Source organism: Pseudopodoces humilis, chromosome 7, assembly GCF_049639895.1.
Source record: "Pseudopodoces humilis isolate 2021_Gansu_Grassland_sample_001 chromosome 7, ASM4963989v1, whole genome shotgun sequence".
Lineage (NCBI taxonomy): Eukaryota > Metazoa > Chordata > Aves > Passeriformes > Paridae > Pseudopodoces > Pseudopodoces humilis.
This window is the reverse complement of record NC_142206.1, coordinates 35,972,176-35,997,261: the sequence shown is the minus strand read 5'-3', so window position 1 is coordinate 35,997,261 and position 25,086 is coordinate 35,972,176. Positions and strand designations below refer to the sequence as shown.

The 25,086-nt window shown below is 33.7% G+C and overlaps 1 protein-coding gene across 2 annotated transcripts in view; it reads right to left on the bottom strand.

The window, feature by feature from the left end:
• Window positions 1-729: 729 nt before the first annotated feature.
• SCFD1 (sec1 family domain containing 1) overlaps window positions 730-25,086 on the bottom strand; it is a 48,715-nt gene continuing 24,358 nt past the window's right edge. Inside the window, exons 15-25 of one of the 2 annotated variants that reach the window (XM_005520315.3) lie at window positions 21,458-21,554; window positions 17,963-18,033; window positions 17,011-17,090; window positions 16,402-16,464; window positions 15,314-15,389; window positions 13,103-13,156; window positions 8,451-8,503; window positions 5,914-5,947; window positions 4,559-4,624; window positions 1,893-1,961; window positions 730-945 (exon numbers count right to left, since the gene is read on the bottom strand). In XM_005520315.3, coding sequence (XP_005520372.1) covers window positions 922-945; window positions 1,893-1,961; window positions 4,559-4,624; window positions 5,914-5,947; window positions 8,451-8,503; window positions 13,103-13,156; window positions 15,314-15,389; window positions 16,402-16,464; window positions 17,011-17,090; window positions 17,963-18,033; window positions 21,458-21,554 — 687 coding nt within the window. In that variant the 3' untranslated portion in view covers window positions 730-921. The remainder of the gene's footprint in view (window positions 946-1,892; window positions 1,962-4,558; window positions 4,625-5,913; window positions 5,948-8,450; window positions 8,504-13,102; window positions 13,157-15,313; window positions 15,390-16,401; window positions 16,465-17,010; window positions 17,091-17,962; window positions 18,034-21,457; window positions 21,555-25,086) is intronic. The other variant, XM_014249691.2, reaches the window with a different exon arrangement.

Below are 25,086 nucleotides of genomic sequence, written 5' to 3'. Positions count from 1 at the left end.
TTCCATAGAGGAGGTTTCTAAAGGCAGAGACCTCCATCTAGAAAACAGAATTTGTTACGTTCTCTGAGTTCCTGTACGCGTTCTCCGGAATTATCATTACTGGATTCTTTAAACTACTAAACTGCCTCTACCTAATGGAATTGTTAAAAATTGTATTTTAAATATGTGCTTACACAATTTAAGAGCTGTTTTGTATGACTCGGGCTCTTCCCAAATGTAACAGTCAATGTAGTTACAATAAAAAGTGCAGATGAAAATTATTAAAGATTTCAGTTTTACAGTTTGAAACTGACTGTGTTGGCAAGCAATTTCCTCTTAACCTTAAGAGAAAAGCAAAATTCCTGTACTAGAAACTTGTACTGAAGGTATCTTCCAGTGCATCTTTCAATGTACTGCATAATGCAAAGACTGCACATATCAAATGACTGGTAAAATAAAAGGGTAAGAACTAGTTCTCTTACACTAAGGCTCTTTGTCTGTGGTCCTGAAAAGCAGTTCTGCTCTTTTGAATTTTGTTAGATAATGATACTCTGGCTTTCAAGAAGAACATAACTCCTAAAGACAGACTTGACCTTTTCTTAGAGCTATTGCCCTGCCTACTGTATCAGAAACTTATATACATATAAGAACTTGAAAATGCCATACTTATCAGCCAGTTCTGTCATATACCATAGCTAGTACTGCAAGTAAAATGCAATAATAGTGAAACTGACCTCCACCAAAAACACAGCAGGTTTTAAGTTTTATTTCTGAAATGCTGATATACACCGTTATTAATTACAGATTTTTTTTAAAAAGTTATCATATTCATGAAATGGGTTTAAATTTTAATACAATGACAAAATTAAAGATAAGAAGATAGCTGAATGTTGTAACAATTCTCTGTTGTCATGTTTCCATCCAAGTAATAGTGTTTCAGTCTTATTTCTGGCCAAGCTGGGACAGCTAAACACGAAGAAAGAAAAGTCATTAGACTGCTAATCTTATTCTTTCAGTCAAACTAATATCCAGTTCATATAGCAAATATTTCTGTCTTACATGCTTTGTTTGTCTCTGAGAACCAAATGTCTTCTGGTGATAGAATATTTAACACATAACCTCAGAGGAGAAGACCCGAGCTTCAAATTTTCAGACTTGAATGTATCTCATGAGGTAAAGATACAGTGTACATAGCCAAGACCAAAAAAAAAAGTGAATTAAGATGACTGAAGAGTTAAAAGCTAGTAAGTACTATTTGTCTCCTTGAAGTGCAACAAGAATTAATTTAGTTATTTAAAATGCAGTTTTGAATAACAACTTACTCTCATCTTAGTAGGACATAAAACCATGGGTGGTGACAGCTACTGAAGGGCTGCTATTTGCTGACCACAAATAATTTTTATTTGTATTTGCATTGGAATGAGGCATAGAGAAATAATAATGTTCTTAATAGCACTAAAAGACAGAGTTTAGTATAGGTATGGACATCAAGCTCCCACTAGGCCAGTACTTTTATATCTATATATCTGTAGATATTTATAAACCAGGACAAAGGTTTAAACATCTTGTAACTTGAAAAAGTTGCAAGAAAGCCCTGGAAAGAGATGCTGTTTGTGGAAGTTCCAAGAACTGACTTAATTTTTTTCAGTAGGATTAATGTAAAGACAATTATTAGGAACTTGTTTACCTGCATTACCTGTGAACTCACATTGATAACAGACCTTCAATAACTAATTAAAAATAATGACTTCAAAACCCCACTTCAAGCACATAAAAACAGGTAGCATGCATTCATCTTTCACAGATTAATTTGAGTTTTTTTCAGTAAAAAATCCATGGAGACATAGAGTTATATAAGTCAACTTACAGATAAAGAAGTAATAAATATTATAGAGGTTATCAAAGTTATCTACCTGTTTTATAAACTGTGTAGCATTAAAAAGTTCGCTGCAGCCATACAGGACATGTTTGCCTTGTTTACCCTAAAAAAGAAAAGTCCATAGGAAATTAGTTGTTGAACAGAGCGGTAGAAGATTAACAAGCAGTATTTTTAAAGCACCTACAAAGGGAAATTAAACAATGTACTGAATTCTTTTGCACACAACAGTATGCTAGCCTCCTTTTGGAAGCTGCCTATGGCTTGCCATTTTGATGAAATGTTTTCAGCATGTTGAATTGAACTTGGAAAATACATTTATTTTAAGGCACAGTCTACCTTAATGACAGTATATTTACTTTTTGACATTGAGAGATAGTCTATTCTAGCACAGAACTACAAATAATTAGATTTGAAAGTTTCTCTTAATTCCTCTACAAAAAAAACCCAGAACGTCAAAGCTGAATGAACATTGCTTCCTGTTTTAGAAAGTTTTAAAATACTTTCTCTGTGCTTTCAGAAGCAAACTGGCAAAACTGATCGTGCTTAGAAAAATAAAGCCGTGAATAAAATCTCTGTGGTATCTGTTTGCAAGAACAGAGCTGTTGATTTTTCTCTTTTTTATTCTGGAGGAAGACTGATTGAATTTGAGAATAATTAATAAGCTACATCTGTGGAAACAATAGATGCCAGAAGTCTACCACGTGGAAAAGAGAATTTTGTTGGATAAGACTGTGTCACCTGGGAGAGGTTTCCAGGTGGTGGGAGGGAGAATAAAGGTTTTCATTAACCTTGTTTTTTCAAGAGCAAAGGGCTAAGTGGAGTGAAGGTGAGGGAGCGTTCCCCCTTGGAAGGTCATCTCCCACTGCTCAAGTACACAGTCTGAGTGGAGAAACATACAGCACCCTTCAGCTGTGACAACTGTGATGAAAAACCTCTGTTCACAGGTTCCAGAAGGAGTATGCTCAACTTCTGACTCTCCATAAGATCTAACATTACCATTTCCATAGTTTTCAGTTCCTTCTGTTTGACAAATGACCTCCTGTTTGCCCTCTTACTCCTCTGAAACTTCAGCTTCCTGCCACTTTGTACGAAGTGCTGAGTGTTTAACTTGTCATCACACAAGTGCCCTGTATATACACACACACAGCAAACCTCAGCTCTGTCAGCATGCAGCTACAATCAGGGAAGTGAACTAACCTCTAGGGAATCCAGAGATTTTGTTTTTAGTAGGAAGTAACAAATACTCATCCTCTTAGGCATCTTTTGGATCAATACAGTAGCTAAAGTGGCTTTGGGTATACAAAGGAGCAACCTAAATGTTTGACAACACATTCTGCCACAGGTAGATGCCTCACTGAATTAGTTATCGAGGATAGTGACAAATGCTAAGCCAAATCTAAATGATTTCTTTAATTTACATTCCTCTTCCTATCCTTTCCTCTATCTAGGCCATCTCTGTTCTGAAATGGATGCCTGTTAGAGGCAGAAACTCAGCACACATGCTCTGACTTTGCATTCTTCAAAATTTATCTGGACATAAATCTCTCCTGTGCTTTGTAGAATAACTGTTTTTCAATGACTAATGTTCCATATTTATTCTTTTGTGTGAAAAGCCTCAGTGCAGTGTACCAGAAGACAGACAACTGTACCATGAACAAGGTTAAGATCAGGAAGAAAGAATGGTACAGTGCTGCTGATAAATAATTTATTACCTTCTTCAGAATTTTACTAAGGTTACTTTGGCATTTTTTTTAATTCCTGGAAAGCGCTTGAATATGACTCCTGCCTCCCAGGAACTGTAACAATTTAGCTATTTTTCTCCATCCGCTGATTTTTGGTATACATGTGTTCAGCTAGTCTGGCCAGTTAGAACGAGAGAAATTAAATCTGCTACACCAGCATTACATAGCTGGTTACATATTTTCTTACTTGCACATATGACACCTTGTATGATTTCTACATGGAATGAAATAATGCAGTTTAACAAGAATAAGTTTCTATTAACTCACTAGAGAAAACTTCTAACTGTGGGTAAGTAACAAATGCTTAGATATTGGTGCCAATCTGGTATTTCCTTTAGCAGATAGCATAGTATTTGCATTATGTTGGTTTCTGAAACTACATACTTTATGCTCAGGTAAGACTGTCATACAATAAAATGATGTTATCTGCAGGTCTGAGTTTGAACTGACTCCATATTGCAGTTGCATACAAAAAAGCACTGGGGTACCTCTTTTGCAAGATTTATGAAAACTAGAGAATTCTGAGCAGTTCCTTACTTTCAAGGTTATGATATGCTACAGCTGCTTTATTTAACACCAGCACATGAAAACTACTAACAGGACTCTAAAACAGGTTAATTCAGTTTGCTACATCTGCTGACAGTTTTCAACCTGTTGAATATTCCTACACAACGTTGGTGTGTATGAATACAAAATGAAAGAGAATGTAGTTTATTTACTCAACTCCAAAGAACATGAGCAAAATACCAGAAACAGTAAGTCTTTGTTGGCCTGAATTAATAATCCACAATTTTTACTGATTTCTTACATTCATTTTTTCTCAAACTCTGTATAGAATAAGGATGTTAAGGCTAATTTTATAAGACTTCGTCTTCTAAATACTAAATATTACAGAAAACATGCTCTATCTGGTTTCTATCAGTAAGTTAAGGACTACAATTGACAGAAGTACACATACCTTTATGTAGTCAATAAGATTCTGATATTCAATATAGTTGCCTCCTCCAACTACAAACACTATGGCCTAAAAGACAACAGACATATTACTAGAGTACGCATTCAAGTTCTTAAAATTTCAGTAGTGATATACCAGATAATTAAACCTACAACAAAAATCATCACAATCAACTGGATATGGAAGCACTGCTTCCTGTCTGAAAGAAGATATTTGAAGCTTTGGTAGGATGCAAAATAGCAAGCTGAGAGCTTTTAACACATCATTCTCTTCTATTAAGACATACTCAATACATATAAAGTTTCAACATGTTTCTTTTTTTGTCCAGAGATGTCTCCAGTGACCACAGGAAGAGTTAAAATATCACCATGGATGTTTAAGAATTCATTTGGGCCATAAATAAAATACTTCTATCATAAAGAAATACACTTTTTCATCATTTTTTCCCTTCCCACATACTACCGGTAATAATTTATATTACATGTAAAGCCCATCAGTATTTTCTGGGCTGTGTTTAAAAGATAACAAATAATGACTAGAGCAAGGAGACTTAATAGTTGTATTATTGTTAACATTCATTATCCAAAATAGTTTGAGCATACGATATGGATTATATGGATTTTACATAGAATTTATCTTACTACTGACATTTTTGGTATGACCATCTGTAGCCATATATACATATATACACACGTATATATATATATATATATATATATATATATATATATATATATATAAAATCTATCCAGGATACCACATGGTATTTCTTTTGTTCCTGAGGATAATCAGGACATTTCATGAGAAATCTGAAACATTCATATATTGCCAAGGCAAATATTTTGCTTATGAAACTTGGTAGTAAGATCAGGTAAGATCTTTCTATTTGTAAATATTTATGTAGAAAAATACTGAAAGTTACAGGCATTTGTATGAAATGATAATTTTCATTATTTTGCTTTTTTCTCCTTTAACTACAGAGACTCCTTAATATAGTCATTGACAACACTGTTGGTTAAGGCTGGACAAAGGATGAAATCTAGAGAGCATTCTGAAAATCTGGTCTAAAAATGGGCAGTTTAAATAGCTCACTCAGTTGTGATATTAGTAAATCCCTGCATTTACCTTCAGGAAAATTTTCTACATTTTTTTCTCCAGTATTAGTTAATACTTACATAGCCCTTTGAAGACGAAAAGCTTTAGAATAACAACTAATTATAATTAATGCTAGATATAATTAGTCTAAGTGCTTTTTTGCAAGTAAGACCTCTCATTTTCTTTATCATGATTGTCAAAAATGACTGTACTTCAGGATTTATTTAACACATGAATTGAAAAATAATTTCTGTGTGACTTACCTCCTGGAATGGATTTTTATTTCTTGGAACTGAGCTATAAAAAATACAACACAGATTTCATTACACATTAATAGAAATATGCAAAATAAGCATCATGTACCCACCACATTTATGGAGTACTCTATAGTATTAGATAAAAATATGAAATAGAACAGTAACTGTCTTTCCATTTGTTACGGAAAACTATTCATTCTACAGGACTGAATACATGAACAAATAGGAATTTTACTTCATCATTTCTAATGTTGCTGTTTGAATAATAAGCTTTATGACAACAATCCTTCCATCGTTTAAAAGCTCCAACTGTAGCGCTGTTACTTATGTGCAACCACAATGAGTAAAACGTGTCATCAGCATTAGCACAATCCATGCAACTTAGAAATCCTACCTCCTGGAATCTTAGCTAGGTAGGTAAGCCAGCCAGTTTGCAATGCCTGCACACACACCTACTGATACTTCCAAATCTCAAAAACTACTATAGGCAGCAGGTATGTAGGATAAAAATGATTAAGGGAGGAAGAAAGAAGTTACAAGTTTGGGTAGTACAGACTCTTCTTCTCCATTTGAGTACATGGGCAGGTAGCAGGTAGAGGGCGAGAAATCTCTTTTCCTGCATCACTTTGCACCTTCAAGGGAAGGGGAAATTGAAGAAAAAGCTGTGAAGAGTCAGTCTGTTCTCCTGCCTTTTGCTCACACACTGCCCTCTTGCCCTGTCCTGGCCTGCAGCCCCAGGTAGTCAAATACACCTTATATTCCAACATAGCTTAAAACCACTGCATTCTCCCCTTCAAACTACCTTTTCCCCTGTTTCAAGATGTTTTCTTTGAGTGACCAAGAACAATGGACTCAACACAGATTCCAGTGTATCAGAAAAACAGATTTGAAAATGGAATGGCTATCTCTAATGTGTTGCTTTGTCTGTCAGGAATACTACAGACTTCCCATAAGCAGAACTGTTACCCCAATTCTCTCATCTTGTGAGTACAATATGACAAATCCATATACATTTTGTGTCATCTTTTCAGAGGACAAAGCCTGTTTATACTTGAGGTTGGCTGTACACAGGATAGAAAGATACTGTTTTGCTAACACTGAATTACAAGCAATGCAGTTACTACTCTATTTAAAACATAGTAAGTAGAAATGCCAGTATTTCTTAGAATGGGAGAAGATTAGAAAATAAAATCAGTCACTTTGTAATTACATCCATTAATTGTACTATTTTATATCACTATTTTGCCAAGACAACTAACACATGTTTTTATTATCTACAAAAATTTGAAGGGAGAATTAGACAAACCACTATATGGGTTTTGCTATCATGTCCAAATATGATTTAAGGAATATAACTTGAGCTTATGTACAAATCCCAAACAAGTAATTAAAAGCTATTCACTGATGACTATTATAGCTAAACAGAATGCCACATTTATGAACTACTGTAAATGAGTATTTCTACATTGTTTAAAGCAATGTAAGAACTATACAGAGAGGGCAAAAAATTGAGAAAACCCTTTGGCTTGAGTAAAACAAATCTTTGCACTTCTGCACAAAATCCACCAAAAATGCTATAAAAGCATCACAAACCAGTGACAGTTGAAATCAAAATAAAACATAAAATACTAGTACTTTTCTCTTTTGATAATTTCAAAGTTTGCTTATCTTTGAAATTCCATAACCTGTAATACTTAACATACTTATCCTCTGAAATTTATGTCCTTACTTTTCATATTTCAAGAAAAAAGCAGAGACAGAATTTTCATGCAAATAACTAAAACCAAGCCTGGATCTGCTTCTTCCACACTGATCCTGTAATAAAGTGGTGCAACCAAATGAGATGATTGCTTTCCCACAGGTTTGATGACAGTTATTTTTAGGAGGAATATCAAAATTAAATATCTTCTCAGTTGCTAGGATATTAGATTAGGTGAGTCTTTCAGACAATTATTAGTTAAAGATACAAAGCAAAACTAAAGATTTATAAGCTTCTGATGTAATTCCTCTTCCTCTCTTTTACTGGCAAAATAAACTATATCCAAGCCTCCCCATATGCACATGAACATAAAATGTGCATCTACTTAAACAAAACTGAATCCAGTCTAATTCTATTTTTTTTTCCAACTTATTAACAAATTACTGAAGAAGGTTTGTCTTTAAATCAAAATTGTAACTGTTTAAAAAGTGAGTGACAAAGAAATTTTGGTGCACTATCCAATGACCATTAACAGTGAAAACTCAAAGTTTCTAAGAAACCAAGTAGTATAACTATGTAGAACTCCAACATTTATTATTGCTAAATATTAATGCATGTTCCTGTTGCTAAACTAATGTACGTTAGCATTTATTATTTTAGGTTTTTTTTGCAGTCTTATAAAAATTTATCTGATTGATCCAAGTTTCCAGTTGTGAATTCCTTCAAGACCAACTGTCTTAACATAGAATTAATGATTAAAATAATTACTTGTAGTCAGCAACTAAATAAAATAGATTCTTAAGTTAGTATTTTCATGGAGTAAAAGAAAAGAAGCAAAACTCACCTGTCACTGCCTCGTAGCATCTTGGGGTCAAAATACCGGTAGTCATCTGTCTCCTATTAAAAGTATGTTTTTATCTCAAAAGACTGGAATTTTGTCTAATGAATTTTTGCTTGTATATATTGCATAAAACATTGTTCAAACAAGTATCATTTCCCATCACATCATTCAATATTAATTGTGGTGTCCACTAATATTTAAAAAGCTTGTACATAACTGAACTAGTATAGAATAAACAGTGAGAAGCTATGAAGGGTGCTATTGAGCTTTTTATTTCTGGTTCCCCTAAAACTGACTATTACATATTTCCCAGAAAATACATTGGTTGCATAATAAATCCCAACAGAAAGACAGCATGCAGAAAGAAAAATGTTGTTACCAGCTTTAGAGGAACACCAGTGGTTAGTTATAAACATTAAAATTTTCCAGGTTACGGAGATCTGCAATTGATTTAACATTATAAAACAAAACACTTCTGTGGCAATGAGTGCTAAGGACAAGACAGATCAAAATCTGCTACTGTTACGTAACTTATCCTTCTCATTTCATGATTTATGACTACTATTAAACCAAAATTAAGCTCTTGAAGAAGAAATGAGTTCCACAAAAATTTGAAAAGTTTGACTGTCTAAACTACAGCAAAAAGTTTTTTTCACAGAGAACACTGAGGCACTTTCAATATTTTTATTGGCAACAAGCAGGAGTTTTACCAATTACTATGGATGAAAAACAAAACTTCTTCATAACTCCTTCTGACAACTTCTTGGCTTTCTCCTGTTTCTATACTACATTTTCATCCAGGCACTATGAAGCTTAATTTGTCGATAAACTGCATGCAGAACTACAGCTGATTTTATCTGTGTGCTTACATGCAAAGACCTCTGAAGTCTGATGATTCTGTAGAGCAGAAATAATACTTCTTGAGTAGTAGACAAATTATCTGGGGAATTTACTAGAGCTCACATAGCATAACTACATCTAATATTAAAAAGTATTTAATATACATGTGGTGGTAACAAACACACAAAATAAATCTATTTGATATTACAAACTTTTATATAATTACATAAAATAACTCTCTTATCCTGCAGTTTGGCTTTTAAAAAGAAAATAATTTAGATCTAATTTCCCACTGAATCTCTGTAAAATGCTTTTATATGCTCCATTGGGAATTTCAGCTACTGGAGTCTGCCAGCATTCATGATTTTGCAGCTTCACACCTAAAGGCGATATAGTACCTCTGGGGTAATGAGAGAGCTGGGAATGGACACATATTGATAGACTAAAACTGAGAGGTACTTGAGAAACCTTTACCTGGGATAAAGAGATGCACTTTCTCTGCTTATTAGACTGAATTACAGATTAATGACAGAACTAAAAATCAGAGTTAACAAACTTATTACAAATATTTACTCCTGAATGTATTACTGCTGTGTTTTTTCACTATGGGCTTGTGTAAGTAGATACACGGAAAGTAGTAAAGCAATAGAAATGTGACAACCTAGGGATTTTCTGTCATTGCTGTTTAAATACACTATTCCTGCTGAAATCAGTGCTGAGGGTGCAGGGAAAAGAAACCCTAGTAGATTTTATTTTCTTTAAGAAATAGCAAGTCTGCCAATAAAAACAACTGTATAGAGCTTTCCCTACACATAACTGAATTTGCGACTTCCCTAAGCAATTCCAGAAGAAAATAAATACTTCCCAATGTATAAACTTAGTTTTCAATATTTCAAATTAAAATGGAAAAAGACCCATGGAAATGTCATTGGCTTTCAGTCTGTATTTGTTTTTCTGCAGAATTTAAAAGGACTAATTTGGATTAAGGAAACCTACTTTCAGAATTTTTATCTGTAATTCATGAAAGATATATCCTAAGTCTGAAAGGTACCATATACACTGAAAGGGACAGTATTAACCAAAATAGTTTTATTAATATATCACAAATAAGATCTATCTACTTCTTAGGTCAATACAAATGCACACACTGTATTGACAGAGGCTAAACCACTTTGTAAAGGTTCACTTTTCAAAGATTTTCCTCACTCAGTAATCAAACCATTTTCTAGAAGCGCCTTAGAAGAATCTCCATAACTCTATAGTAAGTGGTCAATTTCATAGTGATGGATTAAAATTTGTGTATACTTGACAGTAAGATTTTTTTTGGTTTATGAAGATTTAAGGTTTTAATCAACCTCCATTTAATGACACCAAAACAAAACAACTGTTTTAAATGTTTTAGTTTTATGAACAGAATATTCCTTAATTAAAATATAACCTCAAAAGCAATTGCCTAAAATCGTGCTTTTAACAAGAAATATTATTATTTAAAATACCCACAAGTAAGTGATTACTTTTAAGGTCATCAAGGAATGTTTCTGAATATGTTTTTGAAGAAAAAGTGTAACTGTAGTTAAAGAATCTAGAAAAATTTAAGAAGTTACAAGATAGTATTATGGCCCAGAAGATCTGTTCTAGCTGCTCCTGCTTCTGAAAAACTTGGAAAGCATGCATGTACACTTATTTATCCTTGCCAGGGAGACAAAAGAAACAGCAGAGACAAGCAACACACAAAGTGATTTATAGACAACTCCACAGAGGTCTGTACAGGATATCATTCTAAATAGGTTTAAGATTTTAACTGACCATAATATATGTGAATGTTTGTGGTACAAGTTGTATGTACATTTCATGTATTTCCTTTATTGTTGCAGTTAATATCTAGAAAATAAGTTATTTACATTCATTGTAATACTTTTTGACTTCTTAATAATCTGCTCTAATTTTGCATTAAACCTTTTATCTGTATGTACATTTCATACACTGATTACTGTGGTTAATCAGATTTCTTGAATTATAAAGGAACCATTTTTCTGTGTAGTAAAAAAAATAAAGTCTTGAACTTTTTTTCCTCTCCCTTTGTGTTTTGCCTGCAGTGCAGTTGTTTTCTATTCTGGGGAATAGAAAAGGATCCCACACATCAGAAGATGAACAGAAGCGACAATGGTGTATTTCCATGCATTGACCTTTTCCAGATACAATTTCACTTCTGTTGATAGTACAGAAAATCTAAACACATTCCATAATGACTCTCTGGCTTGATTCTTTTAGCTGAAACTTACTCCCAAACTTGCTGTCAGTTTTCCTGCAGGTTAGGAGAATCAGTCTTTAGGGATTGCCTGGCCTCCTATGACTTGAAAAGTGGGACTCCCTGTCCTGTGCCATGAGTATCAGTCTCTGCCATGGCAGTGGAACAGGAAGCTGCTGACTGACAGATTGGCTCAATCGCTGCTTTTTAAAATGAGAAGATCAATGTTTTCTCCAAATTATCAAAGTGCTGGTAGCTGTTTTCTACTAAGTAAAATGTGAAAAAATCAAGTCAGAAAAAAACCTCACATGACTTGTAAACTTTTCTAAATCAACTCCCAAACTTGTAGCCTGAGGAAGCTAATGTTTATTTTTAAAATATGTGTTTAATTTTTCACCTTCTTGTAAATTATCTGTAGTTTTAATTTCAACTTTCTGTGGTAAATGTTCGGAGTGACCTCTGCTGGTTGACTAAATAAAGTTAGCCCTGTACATCTTTTCCAAGTCTTTCAAACAGAAACAACAATCCACTAACACTGGAAACATTAGTGTCAATTCCTTTGTTAGTTAAGAGAAAGCAAATTATCTGCTAAGAATCGTGACATATATAATCTATGAAGTTCAGTTTAATAAAGGATTACTTGCTTTTTGGTAATTTTCATATTTTACCATTATTTTTTCTCTCTGTACATACAGTCAATACATGAAGGTGAAAGTGGAGTAAGAAGTATACTAACCAGTGTGAAATATTACAATTTTATCTCTCTGACTGACACTGATGGCATCAAAAGAGGAAGACTGATACAATATGGCAAACATTAAAGCTTTCTAAATGATTTCTAAGAGGTGATTTTTTCAGGACAAGTATGTGCACAGGTTGGTTGTATATAAGGAGCAAAACACATGGCAAGAAGAATGACTTCATGCATAAACACTCAGGCCTACTTTTAGTTGTAAGCTCTAGCAAATGCCTTGACTGTGTAGCTAACACGTAAGCATTTCAAAACTTCATAACATATAAATTTAAAATAGTCTGAGTAGATTTTCACAGAAACAAGAAGAGGAATTTTCTTACAAAAACCACCTCTACTTGCAAACAGAATGACTAAATCAGTAGTAAAATATTTTCCTCTACATAGCAAAGTTTAAAGATGTGGGAAATGTAATTTTCTCTAATACTACTCTCTGCAAACATTTCACTTTTGAAATTGTGCTCTTTAGAAAAAAAACCAAAGACTTTGATGCAAAGAAAATTTCAGTCCACAGCTTAATGTAGAAATTTAAGAGCAAAAGAGGCTTAGTATAGCACAAGTGTAATAGAATCTCAGAATAGGAAAAAACTAAAAGTACTAGTTCCAATGAGACAAGTAAATTGTCATTGTTTAGGACTATTTTAATGAGAGGGCTTATTGAATAATTATGAAAATGGTGCTATTCTTCAAATACAGCATGATTGGATTCAACTGCACTACCATGAAAACAATTACCCATAGCAAATGTGATACTACATATCACAGCCTCAAGATTTAATCTGCTCCACCTCTCTGTGTGAAGGCAATTGTACTCACAGGGTTTGACTTCATCTCCATAAGGTTGTCCAAAATACGTGTGACTGGCAGATTCTATAAAACATAATGTGAAATTGATGGAATGCTGAAAAGCTTACGAAGAACTATTCCCAGGCACATTATTACTTTTGGAAGAGTTTACAGAGCATTTGAAATACTATTTTAAACAGTTTTCCTCTTATGCTTTGTAAAGGTTAAGCTTATTTATTATCAACTAAATTACTTTTCTGTAAAAAAAGGTAAACACCTGAGATGCATATAGCTAGGGGATAAAGATAAGACAAAGCAAAAAAGTGTGAAGATAGGAACAGGGCTGTATTTAGGTATTACTAACACATGCAGATTTGATCAAATATGAATTCTTGTTAAAAAATACGTTGCAGTTAGGGAAAGAATTTTAAAGCTGATGCTTATAATTAAGTGTGTGATTCTAAAAAAGAACTAATGTTGTCATAGAAACGGGTAAAAAAAATCAACATTGCAACAAATGTCTGGATGACCTGCAAAGGAATAAATGGAGGTGAAATTCAAGATTACTGTTCCTTATTTAGCATGGGAAATGTCAGCTGGGACAAAAGATTTGAATATTGAAGACTTAAACTACTTCAGTTATAATAAACTGAGAGTGAGTTTACATAGCAACAGGATTGGAAATGAGTCTTGTTGACAGAATGTATCAAAAGAGGACATTCCAAAGGATGATCTACATATTACACTGGATAATCAATGTGAATCCCAGAATTACTGAAGGAAAAATAAAAAGTTAGCTGTAACAGAAATAACACAGACCTACATTAGGCTTACAAATATGAGGAAGAAAGGATTCTCATCTGGCTACCCTAAAATACCTGGAGAAGAAATGAAAAGCCAGAAAAGGCATATCCAAAAAATTGGCTTTTTGCTCACTCAGAATGCAAAACAATGCAAGCCATTTTGTACAGAATAATATTAACTCTTTAAAGCCAGACATTTAAAGAAATTAAAAAATGTTTAATACAAGAAGAGGAGGAAGTCTCCTGGAGAATAGAATTATTTTCTATTATTACAAGTAACAGTTTACCTGAAGAGTTCTCTATAAAATACAACACACAGGGAAGTTGCATATTTAAATTTTCCTCAATCATATTTCATTATATACCACTGAGTAACTCTGCAATGCAGCTTACCATCTAGTCATAGTGAAATTCCTGCAGAATTAACTTCATTAACTACCCTACAAAACTGAGATCCCAATTTTAAACTTTTATGTGATAGCTAATAACTTCATGTATAAATTATGTGTATAACAGGCTGAATAAACAAACAGCGACAATGATAAGATTAAGTAGGTCAAAAAGATGAACCTTTAGTTAAGATTTCATTTTATTTAGTTCTGATATGCTGTATTTCTAATTTAAATTCTGACTCTTCAACTAAATTATAATGTGATGTATGATCCCTTTTTTCAGAAATCTTGATGTGAAAATACTGCACAATTAAGATTTTAAACTGTAAGTAAGTATTTATTTATATGTACAAAAGTACATATTGGGAAAATAATGTATCCTCTACAGAGAAGCAGGTTTCCGGGAACCACAATTCAACATTCCAGCTACAAGTTATACAACCAGTTTGTTTTTTGTTATTGTTGTTGCTTTTCTTTGGGGTGGGGTCGAGGGGGGTGTACATGCACACGCAAGTTATGCTCAGAAATATTTTATAAAGCTAAGTGAATATTTGAAGGTGGTCATGTCATTATAAATACATTTGTATTTTCATGCACATTACAAGATTATGGTTGCTGTACATTACATTTGTATGGGAAAACAAATGGTTGAATTAAAATTTCAGCCTTTTAATCACTCTGGAATAGTTTAACTTAATACATGTAGTTCTAAGTAAAGATATACAGATAACTATATTTTTTTATGAAAAAAAAATAAATTATGAAAGTCTATGAAAGTCTAGTCTACTTTGAGTATTCCACAGCTGTTCTTTTCATAATGCTGAAATCTGTCTTAATTGCTACAAAGAGGTCTTCAAAGACAATGTGAATTATTCCTTACTTATCTGATATCTGGAAGTTACAAAGTGATAGATCTATCCATAAGCAGTGATTTATGTTTACATTTTCACTGTACAGTGAATTTTATTAGTATGCCAAAGGTATTGAAATTTGTTTTTCCTAATGTTCACAATACTCATGATAGAATTACTATTTTTCAAACTTACCTGTTGCTTCAGTACCAAGTTCTTCACTCCTTCCATTACAAACTGTGATCCTGTATTCATAACACGTGAAAACAGACTGAAAAAGAAAACCAAGATGATGTGTAAGATCTCTGGTTTTAATTTGTATTCTTAAATTTTATACTAACCTCCAATTCCCAATAAAGTCAATAGGACCTAAGTACCAAGTATTTCAGTTTGTCATAAAATATATTCTTCATATCACATGGCAAGCAAATGTATAGGAATACACTACCAGATAGATCCTCACCTATCAAAGGGAATCTTGGATTCTTAAGTCCACTGAACAGTTTATTTTACAACTTCCGTAATGTAAGGATTTGAGTGCTCCTTTCAAGTGGGTATGCCAATCACCAGGGTTAACAGAGATGCTGAGCATCTCCAACAAACCAAAGAGAAATTTTTACAAGTGAAACAGCACCAGAATTCTCTCTAACCATACTGTGCCAGATTCCTTACGACAGTGACAGGGCATTCCTGAAAGTAAAGCTGATAATGAGGACTGAAGCCCTCTGAAGAATGGAAAGACCCAAGTCCTATATATTATATGGGATGTAACCTTAGCTTAGTAATTTTTTTCTCATGTCTTGAAATAAATAACTACACCTTTCAGCAAGCAGACAGACACCCAGACCAGGACATTCTAATGAAATAGCAGTGTGTTCTTGCAGCCCTGACAGTCTCCAAACCCAGGAGAGAAATGATTTTGTATATACAGGGCTGTTTTTATCCTCTGCCATTGACTACTTTAGGCTCAAAGTGATGGCTGTCATGGATCCAGTTCCTGGCACTGAATTCTCCTCATGTGAGAGTGTGTTTAATGTGCAGGTGCAGACTGCACTGTATTAAGATAGTTTGTGAATTCAGTCACAGATCCTTTTGTTTTACTCTCTGTGTGTACTGCACACTGTTAAGGGGAGATGAATGCTTGTCATTGTTGTAACTTAAAGATTTTGCAAACAGGGAGATATTTTGTTCTGGGCTCTATATAACACTGACCATGCTTTCAGCACTACTAAAATAAGATAAGAAAACCTAAAGGCTTACAAAAAAATCAATCAAAAGCATACCCCAAAGGCTTAGGTGCAGCATTTCCATAGCTGGTTGGAGCTGAAGCCATCTTAGTGAAAGCCCTGTGAAAGCAGGGATAGAAAACAAATATTTATCTCAGGTACATATTTCTGTAAAATGTTCCACTCTAGTCATCTGAAAGTGAAAAAAACTGTATTTCTAGCTCTTTCAGGAAGTAATTATTTATTATAGGCATCCCTCTTGCCTACAAATAAAATAGGAATTAGATTTTATAGTCAAAAGACAAAGATTTCATTCAGATAATATGTAAAACTACAATAACTGATATGCAACACGACTCCTCGGTATGAACTAATAAAACCTTGGAGTCTGAACTGGCACAACTTTTCATTAATTCAGTAAGTTGCTTCTGTCCTGGATCATTAAGGGCACAACTACATGTCATGTTCTAGAGTGTTCTGGCACTACTGCAGCTTAGTTTTAAAATAAGATTTGCATGTATTACCATAACAATAATTTATAACAAATGAATATTTAAGGATAATTTACAATTTAAGAGAAGTAACACGTAATTCCTGAACACAATGCTGGGTTCTGTATTACCCATATATATTACTCATTAATAGGAGAAAAAAGAAATTACTTACTTCCATTGTTTTATGTAGCTCAAAGGAGCGAGATTACAACCTGCATCCGTCAATGCTTTTTTATACTGCTCCAAATCAATCTGAAATCATAAAGTGGAAAATTATAAAAGGTTGAAGCAACTCTTTTACAAAGACAAGATATACTAAATATTAAACAAGTAGTGCAAAGTTATAGCATTGACCCAAGCTAAAAAGTTACTATGAGTCTTAATCTCATTTCCTACAAAGTATGGAAATGCAACTTGAAATACAATTTGCGATGAGCAGATCCCATTAAACTGAACAGTGTTTGTGGAATTAAATCCTGTGCATTTTCAGACATGGAACAGTCTTTATACTAGCATCAACAGAATGCTGGTTTCTGTAGAATGCCAAAACAGTAAATAATAAACAAAGAGGAGCTAATGTACATTAATACAAATACTTTCTATTTGCCTAACCCTGCATTTTTTTCCATCAGATAATGTTTCTATGTAGTAAAAATTTTCCTTGAAATTAATCATCCTAAGGTCAAAAGAAATATGAAGAAATTATTTCCTGAATTAATCAGATATTGGCAGATGCATTTCTCCTTCATTCACCTGCTAGTCAACTGACTTGATCATTCTTGAATATATGGAGTAAAATGACACATATTTTTGTTTTGCTTTATCTACTTCTTTAATCAGTGGAGTGGAATAATAGCATGCTGTGTCTTGCAGTAACTCTGATCTAAATATGTCAAAATATAATATTCCTTCTTACTAGTCATTCATATCCTTTGAAATCATGGCTAAAGCTTTGTGAGCAGATTTCCTGGCAGTAAGACAAAATTTATTTAAAGTTTCAGAATCTCCTAGGCATTTCATACTTCACTTTTCAAAGGAACAGAAATATCTACTTAGTGTTGAAACAACACAGAAAAATCTTTGTGGTAGAATCTGGTGTTGGAAGCTGTAAAGAACATGGGTACCTCTGAAGGTGCCTGAGTTGAGCTTATGTAATAGATGAGAAATAATCGCATTTTGTCTTCAGGAGTTCCTGCTGCAATAAGAAAAATAAAAAAAAGAATTAAAAACTACAATTGTAGTTTGCTGCTACATTAACTGCTCTTCAGCATTTTCATCTTCACACATTACATATGTACATGCAAATCATTAGTTATGACAATAAATGCTATCGATAACCATGGCCTTCTTCAATGTGTAAAATGGTAGAAAGCCAGACAGCAATTTTAGTAATAGTTGGGTTAGATGTCCTCATTCTTTCAGAAAGTTTCAGAAAGTTTCTCCTTTTGTTTGTAGTAAACATTATTCTTCATATAACATAGTAAATATATTATGTACAGAAATTATGACTTATTTTATGTGGAGATTGGAAATATCATCTGGAAGTAGGTCCATGGAAAAGCAGACTAAAGAAAAAAATTACAGAAGTAAAAGCCACAGCATATTATTTTTTAGCTCTACAACTTGCTTACACAGCTCTATGATTCACTATATTGAAATACTTGAGGACTGCAAAAGCATTTATATGAACCTCTGGTCAGAAAAAAAACCCCCTAAATTTCCAACTTGCCTTCAGAAAGGATTTCACCTCCTAAATCCTCTTTCATTGGAGAAAAAGACTTCCTATTCTTGGGAAGCATTATTCATATGCAATCAAAATTAATCTCTACAGATCAAAAGGTTAATGTAGCCACTATTTAGACTATAAACTACTGCATCAGTTTTTGGACAGAATCTTTTTTATTTTTCTAGAAGAGAATCACTGTTAGTAAAGACAATAGCTTCAAATGAAGTTTTCAGAAGAACAACTTCTCAAAACAAACATTGTAAATTAAAATTCATTATAAAAGCCTGATACGTTTAGTACAATATTTTATAAGACTGCACTTTTTTGTACTTGTGGGTAAGAAATTGCTTTCTTTCTTGTTTTCCTTTTTCTGTTTTGTTTGTTTTGGGTTGTTTTCCCTTACTACGGAATGTGTATCATTTCAGGAGGAGACCATCTGATCTAATCTGCAAATTTTATTTATAAGTGAGCATATATTTAGTCTGGCAGAAGTTAAGAGTAAGCACTGTCATAATGAGCATTTATGACTTGGTACAATCTTCTCTGCAAAGTAGGTTTTACTAACCTTTACCAAACACCAGTAAGTCTGAAGATCGAGAACTGAAGAAACTTTGTATTACCTAAACCAAAAGCCAAATTTCAAGGTAGAGATCCACCTGAAATTCACTTGGGCAAAAAATGCTCTGATAAACAGCTGTAAGACTCAGGTCAATTGAAATTATTCACTACTTTTTTCTAGACTACGATCTGGCAGCACAGAGAGGCAAACTGCTCAACATTCTGAAAAAAATGTAACTTGGCAAACCTAGAACAGGCCAATTATATATTCAACTGAAAAACCAGCAGGCAGCCCTTAGCTCACTACTCCAGGATAGAGTAAAACCCACTAAACTGGGAGGCAGCTTATAGTCCTACGTGGTAGATTAGAACAACACAGTAACAAATGTTACTGAAGCCTGAAGCTGTTGAGTGGTCACATCTAAGTGCTTTCATGAAGAGCTCTGCAGATCTCATTGTCCACAAGACAAATATCCCCACACATAATGCCAATAAGTAGTTCACCAGTGGAAGCACAGGAAGACTTGATGTATTATTCCTTAAAAATGTTTTCTGCTGGTATTTCTCAGTGAATCACACAATATGTGGCTGGACAGTTTTACAGGACAGCATGCCTGGAAATAATCACTGTGATTTAACTTAAATCTTTTTCTTATGTGGACTTAAAACCTTGGCAATGCTTATAAAATGCTAACATAACACTGTGAATACATGAATACTTAGCTTATGAAGAAAAACTCTAGCTTGTAAATCTAATCTTTCTCTTGTATAAAATTCAGGAACCTTGCTAATAGGAATGTTGGTATGATATATCAGCCTTGGAAAACAATTTGCTTTACACTGCAATCTAAAAAGGCATAGAATATGTGGATTCAGATAAAAAGTAATTGATCCAGTAGGATCATTTTAAGCAAGCATATAAGCAAGCATAAAAATTTGTTTTCATATCTAAGTTTATGCAAACATAAAAGCTGAAATCAAAACAGTACATGAAATGTTCATTCTGAACATGGAAAATAACTAGTTTGTATTGATGCTTAATAAAAGTACACATTATACATGTTTTTATTAGCTTAATGTACAAAATGAATATATTAACTGAATTACAGATTGATACCTGACATTAGATTTTCTGGAAGTTTATTCGTTTCTAGACTTGACCCATTATGAGATCTTCAAATTTTTAGCTGAGATTTCTACCAACTGTGCACTCTATCTCCTCCTTTTTGATTATACAGCATGGACACTATTAAAAGATTTTTGTAAAAAGTCAGCAGGATGTATCTATACTCTTTCTATAAATATGAATCATTATACAAACTCCAAGCAGGCATTAAGCCCAGTATGTAGCTGCAAGTTACACACATAATCATGCAGTAACAAAACATTTTCTTAAAGAGCACACTGGAAAAAGAGCAGAAACCCTGGGTCTCTAAATGCTTGAGGCTTGCCAGCATAATTGCCAATATGCAGACAAGTCAGAAATCGTAATTTAAGTTTTACAATTTTGCTCTGCATGTTATTTTCTTCCAGCCAACCAGTATCAGATCATACTGACATCTGTCAGAGGGTTATGACATGTGTCAGGCTGTGATAGATTGAAAGAAGAATTGATGCTGGAATAGTACAAAAAGCTGAGAATTCATTTGGGTCTCAGCCTTTCAGAGAAAGGCCTCTGGTGACTCTTGCTAATAGAGAACCCGAGCATCCCTGGTGTGCAATGCTCTGATATTTATGACCCATACCTGACGCAGAAGCTGGGATGCATTGCTCGAGCTCTTACATGATGAAAACAGACATGCCACAGCTGAATCAACACATGCAAAGCTTCAGGTAAGTCCCAGTGAACTGGCCAATTTACATCTTGTGTCCCTTCTCTCCACTTGTCCCATTCATCTCTTCCGTCACACAAGCAGGAGCTACCTACATTGCAGCCCCTTGATCTAACCAAATTCTATGAAGTTTTCATTGTGTTCATGAGGTATATGTATGTTGTAAAACATGCAGTAGAATTTTAAAGAATTAGTGTTGTTCATACCACAGAATGCCATGCTACACTACTAAATACTGGAAAAGCACAAAAAATAAAATGCTGACCTTCAAAAAATAAGGGGTTAGGAAAGGATTTTAATGGAGCTGCAGAAGTTGCTAATATTTTGGATATTGCTCAATTAAAGTATTAAACTCTCTAGACTGCTACTGAAGATCAATCAGAAGCTGTTTTCTTTACAAATCTTGTACAGGTTGCTCCTTACTAACCCTGAAATCCAAACAGGTAGAGATTTATTGTGTAACTTAACAAATTTTATACCAAGTTCAGATTTAAAGTACTCACCATCTGGGTCAGAAATCATGTCCAGCAGAGATTTATCCAGAGTGGATTTGCTCATTATTTTTTCCTCATATTCAAAATACACATCCAGCTTTCGACTCTGTTTAAGAGTAAGCATTAGGGTTAACATCTTAAAACTGTGGAAGAATATTTCCTCTTTTAAAAGGTATGTAGTTTTAGTTATAAATACAGTTTAAAAAATTTTATTTTAAAATAAATTATCAATAAAAGTAACTAATGCTTGCATTATAATATGCTTTTATTAACTCTCAGAAAGTTGATGTGTATTTAATTATCATACTAAAAGTGAAAAAGCAAATTAAGCGTGGGATGACTGATGTGAATACTGAACTGGAAGAGAAGCTTTGTTTTCAACTATGGCTTTGCCACAGCTGAAAACTACATGCCATCCATATACATTACTATGTTGTAATAGGAAAAAATAATGGTCAAGTGAATATTATGTCCAATTTATTCTGAACCTCCAGGCTCTCAGAACACAAGACAATTATTCAATGCAGATAAATGTAGGAAATCCTTTATACATTATGGCATCATGCCAAAGAAACATTGGCAACTGCCAACTTGGGCTGGTACTGAAATACTACCTCAGATCAAAGGCTTGAAATAATTCACTCACACCAAAGATGGAGAAGTTTATTATTAGATTATCTTGTTAACATTGGAAAAGAAGTCTCTCATTATACAATGACATACCAAGATGTTGTGAAAATCCTTTTTAGGGAGGATGGCACAGGGACTATACAAAATTATTGAGGCAAAAGCTTTATGGAAGACATCTCATGACCATGCAAGTAATGACTGCACTGCAGCACATCTGCACAAACAGACAAGCTTTGCACTTATTGAGCATGATCTTACAAGCTAAAAATAGAAAAATACAGTCCAGAACTTATTTTAAAATATTACAATGCAGATCATTATGTGTGTTTGAATGTTAAAATGTAGCATCACAACAAATGTTACAGCTACTCAGCTTGCAAAACCTTAGTATCTGGTAACTAACTAAATCCTGATGTTTGAACACATTCAGCTATGTATTGGCTCAAACAGAAGACTGGCAGAGTGGATCTCCATCTTGCTGCTTTGGAAGTGTGTCAGCTCCACATCATCTCCACCTTGAGACTGAAATGATACTGCCAGAGTGAGCAAGAGTCACCTTGCTTTTCTTGGGTTAAATGACTTGAGAAATTTTGCCTGATAATGCTAAAGCATTTAAAACTGCTATGGCACCTTTAATCCAGTGCAATAGTTGTTGTAATGACAGTACATAAAAACTTTGAAAATTTGGCTTTCACATATTTCTGAATTCTACTAAAATTATTCCTGAGATCACAAATAAAAAAATTATTTTTAAAAAAGTTATTTTACCACCTCTCGAAAAAAAAAAAAATAAAAAGGTGTTTCTCTAGCATAAAGCCATCAGGATATTTCACCTTCTCAGTACTGTAAGTTCCTCAAAAAAAGAGCTAGAGTGGAGAAAACAAAGTAAAAAAGATATGAATTACAAGAATATTTTTATATTGAAAGCATATGGCGATCAACTTATGATGCAGGTAGCTATACAACACTTCCATTTCTCAGCTACCACTTCATGAACTCCTTGAGAAGAGCAGTTACTTGCAAAGCAACTTAATTTAAAGCTTTTATGGATGCTTGCAATTACAGCTTATAAAGGAAATTACCATGAAGAGCACTCAAAAAAGACCCCCTTTTAGGGGCAGAAGAATGTGTTCTGTTGATTGTTATAGAGACTATGACTACATAGAAAGTGCATGAAATGAGGGAAAAAAAACTCAAAAAGACTATAGCTTCTTTCAAGCTATATTTACCTTGAGCTTATGTTAAAAGAGTAGTATGAAGTCTGAACAGAACTGAACTACCAGCCTTTTTCTAAGACCTTACATCAGATGCAATTTGGTATCTGGCAAACCATGTGAGAACTCAATCCTACAGCATCTTGAAGATTTTCTGGGTTATAGTTTCCTTAAATCTCTCTAGAGACATAAAGCAATTGCAAAGAAACTTGCACTATTTTTTTAAGTCTTTCCATTACATTCAGTTGCTTTTTGTGCTTTATCTACATTTGTATCTTGTTAAGTGAGGCTAAATTCAATGCTTTTAAGTTTAAAATATTTTTCCCAGACAAAAGGCATCCAATAAAAAAGGGATTGTCTTGAAATGTGGAAACTCAATCTTATAAAGTTAAATTTATTACTGTTGAATTTGGCAAAGCCCATATTATCTTAGCTGGTGATCTGTTTACAAGAAATTTATTCAGATGGCATGTAAAAATGTACAACATCACTGAGTCTCTGTATTTGTTTACAGATCAACTTCTAAATAAAATTTCGTAATTCAAATATCAATTACTTTCAATTGTAAGAACAGATTGGCAATTGTTAACTTACTTGGAGCCCAGGCTAGGTAAAATTCTTCTCAGCCATGTGCAACTTTATGACTGTATGACTATGGCTGTTGAACAAAACAGATTACCAGCAGCAAAGAAAATTCACTGGTTGCATATATGTGCTATATTTTGAGTCTAAACTGAAACATTAATGATACAGATACACTCACTCTCTTCAAAAATTTTGCACAATTACTTTTGAAGTGCAAACTCAGCACTCTTTTGGGGAAAAAAACCCAAACTGAAAATCTCAAAACTTTAAGTCCATATTTTTCTATCCACTGTCTATTTTTTTTTTCTATCCACAATAGGGACATCAGAGGTAAGCAGCAATATAAAACTTTTGAGACTCTTTCTGATGCGACAAACTAAAGAGACAGATCAATATGGTAAGTCTACTCAGCTGCTTCACTAGATAACTAACAAAAGTTACTAGCAAAGATGCCAATTAGGGCAACATTTTTCTTAAACTGCTTTGCTAGGAATTAGGTGGACCCCAAATCAAATTTCATATGGGTTACTGAATAGCCTTAAACACTACTAGTTACCTTTTGACAGATATCCCAGATATGCCACATCAATGAGACAGTTACTTCTTGAAGAGCCAACTTGTCTAAGAGGTGCTGATAAGAAGCAGATGTCCCATTTAACTTAAATAAGTGCAATTTTGCTCACTCAATGGCAAACTCAGACATGCCAAGAGGAAAAGCTGGGGAATAGGAGCTAAACAATCCTGTAGATTCAATAAAAAAAAACAAAACAGCAAAGAATAGGTTCTTATGGGTGCCAAAATGGCAAGCAATGTGAAGAAAATCAATAATGATAAAAAATAATAAAGATGCATTTACATATAGTTATTCCTTTTCTGCCTCCTGCTCTTGACTTTTTACAATGACATCTTGTTCCACACCAATCTCAGTCAAAAGACCTTTCTGGCTGCCATTTCAGAAATGGGATTCTATACTGCAGTTGAAGTGCCACACTTCAGCTTGCTTTTTTTAAAAAAAATATATTTGTGAAAGCTTTCAACTTATCATCTTTAGAAATAGGCTGTTTGTAAGCCAAAACTTATTTTAGGGAAAATTACTAAAGTGCATGGGAAAGTCTGCTTGAGCACTGTATTCCAAAATGAGCACAAAATTCCTTCTTTTTCAAGCAGGTAAGTGGAAGCAGGACCCATTAAAATCTCTTCGAGAGTAAT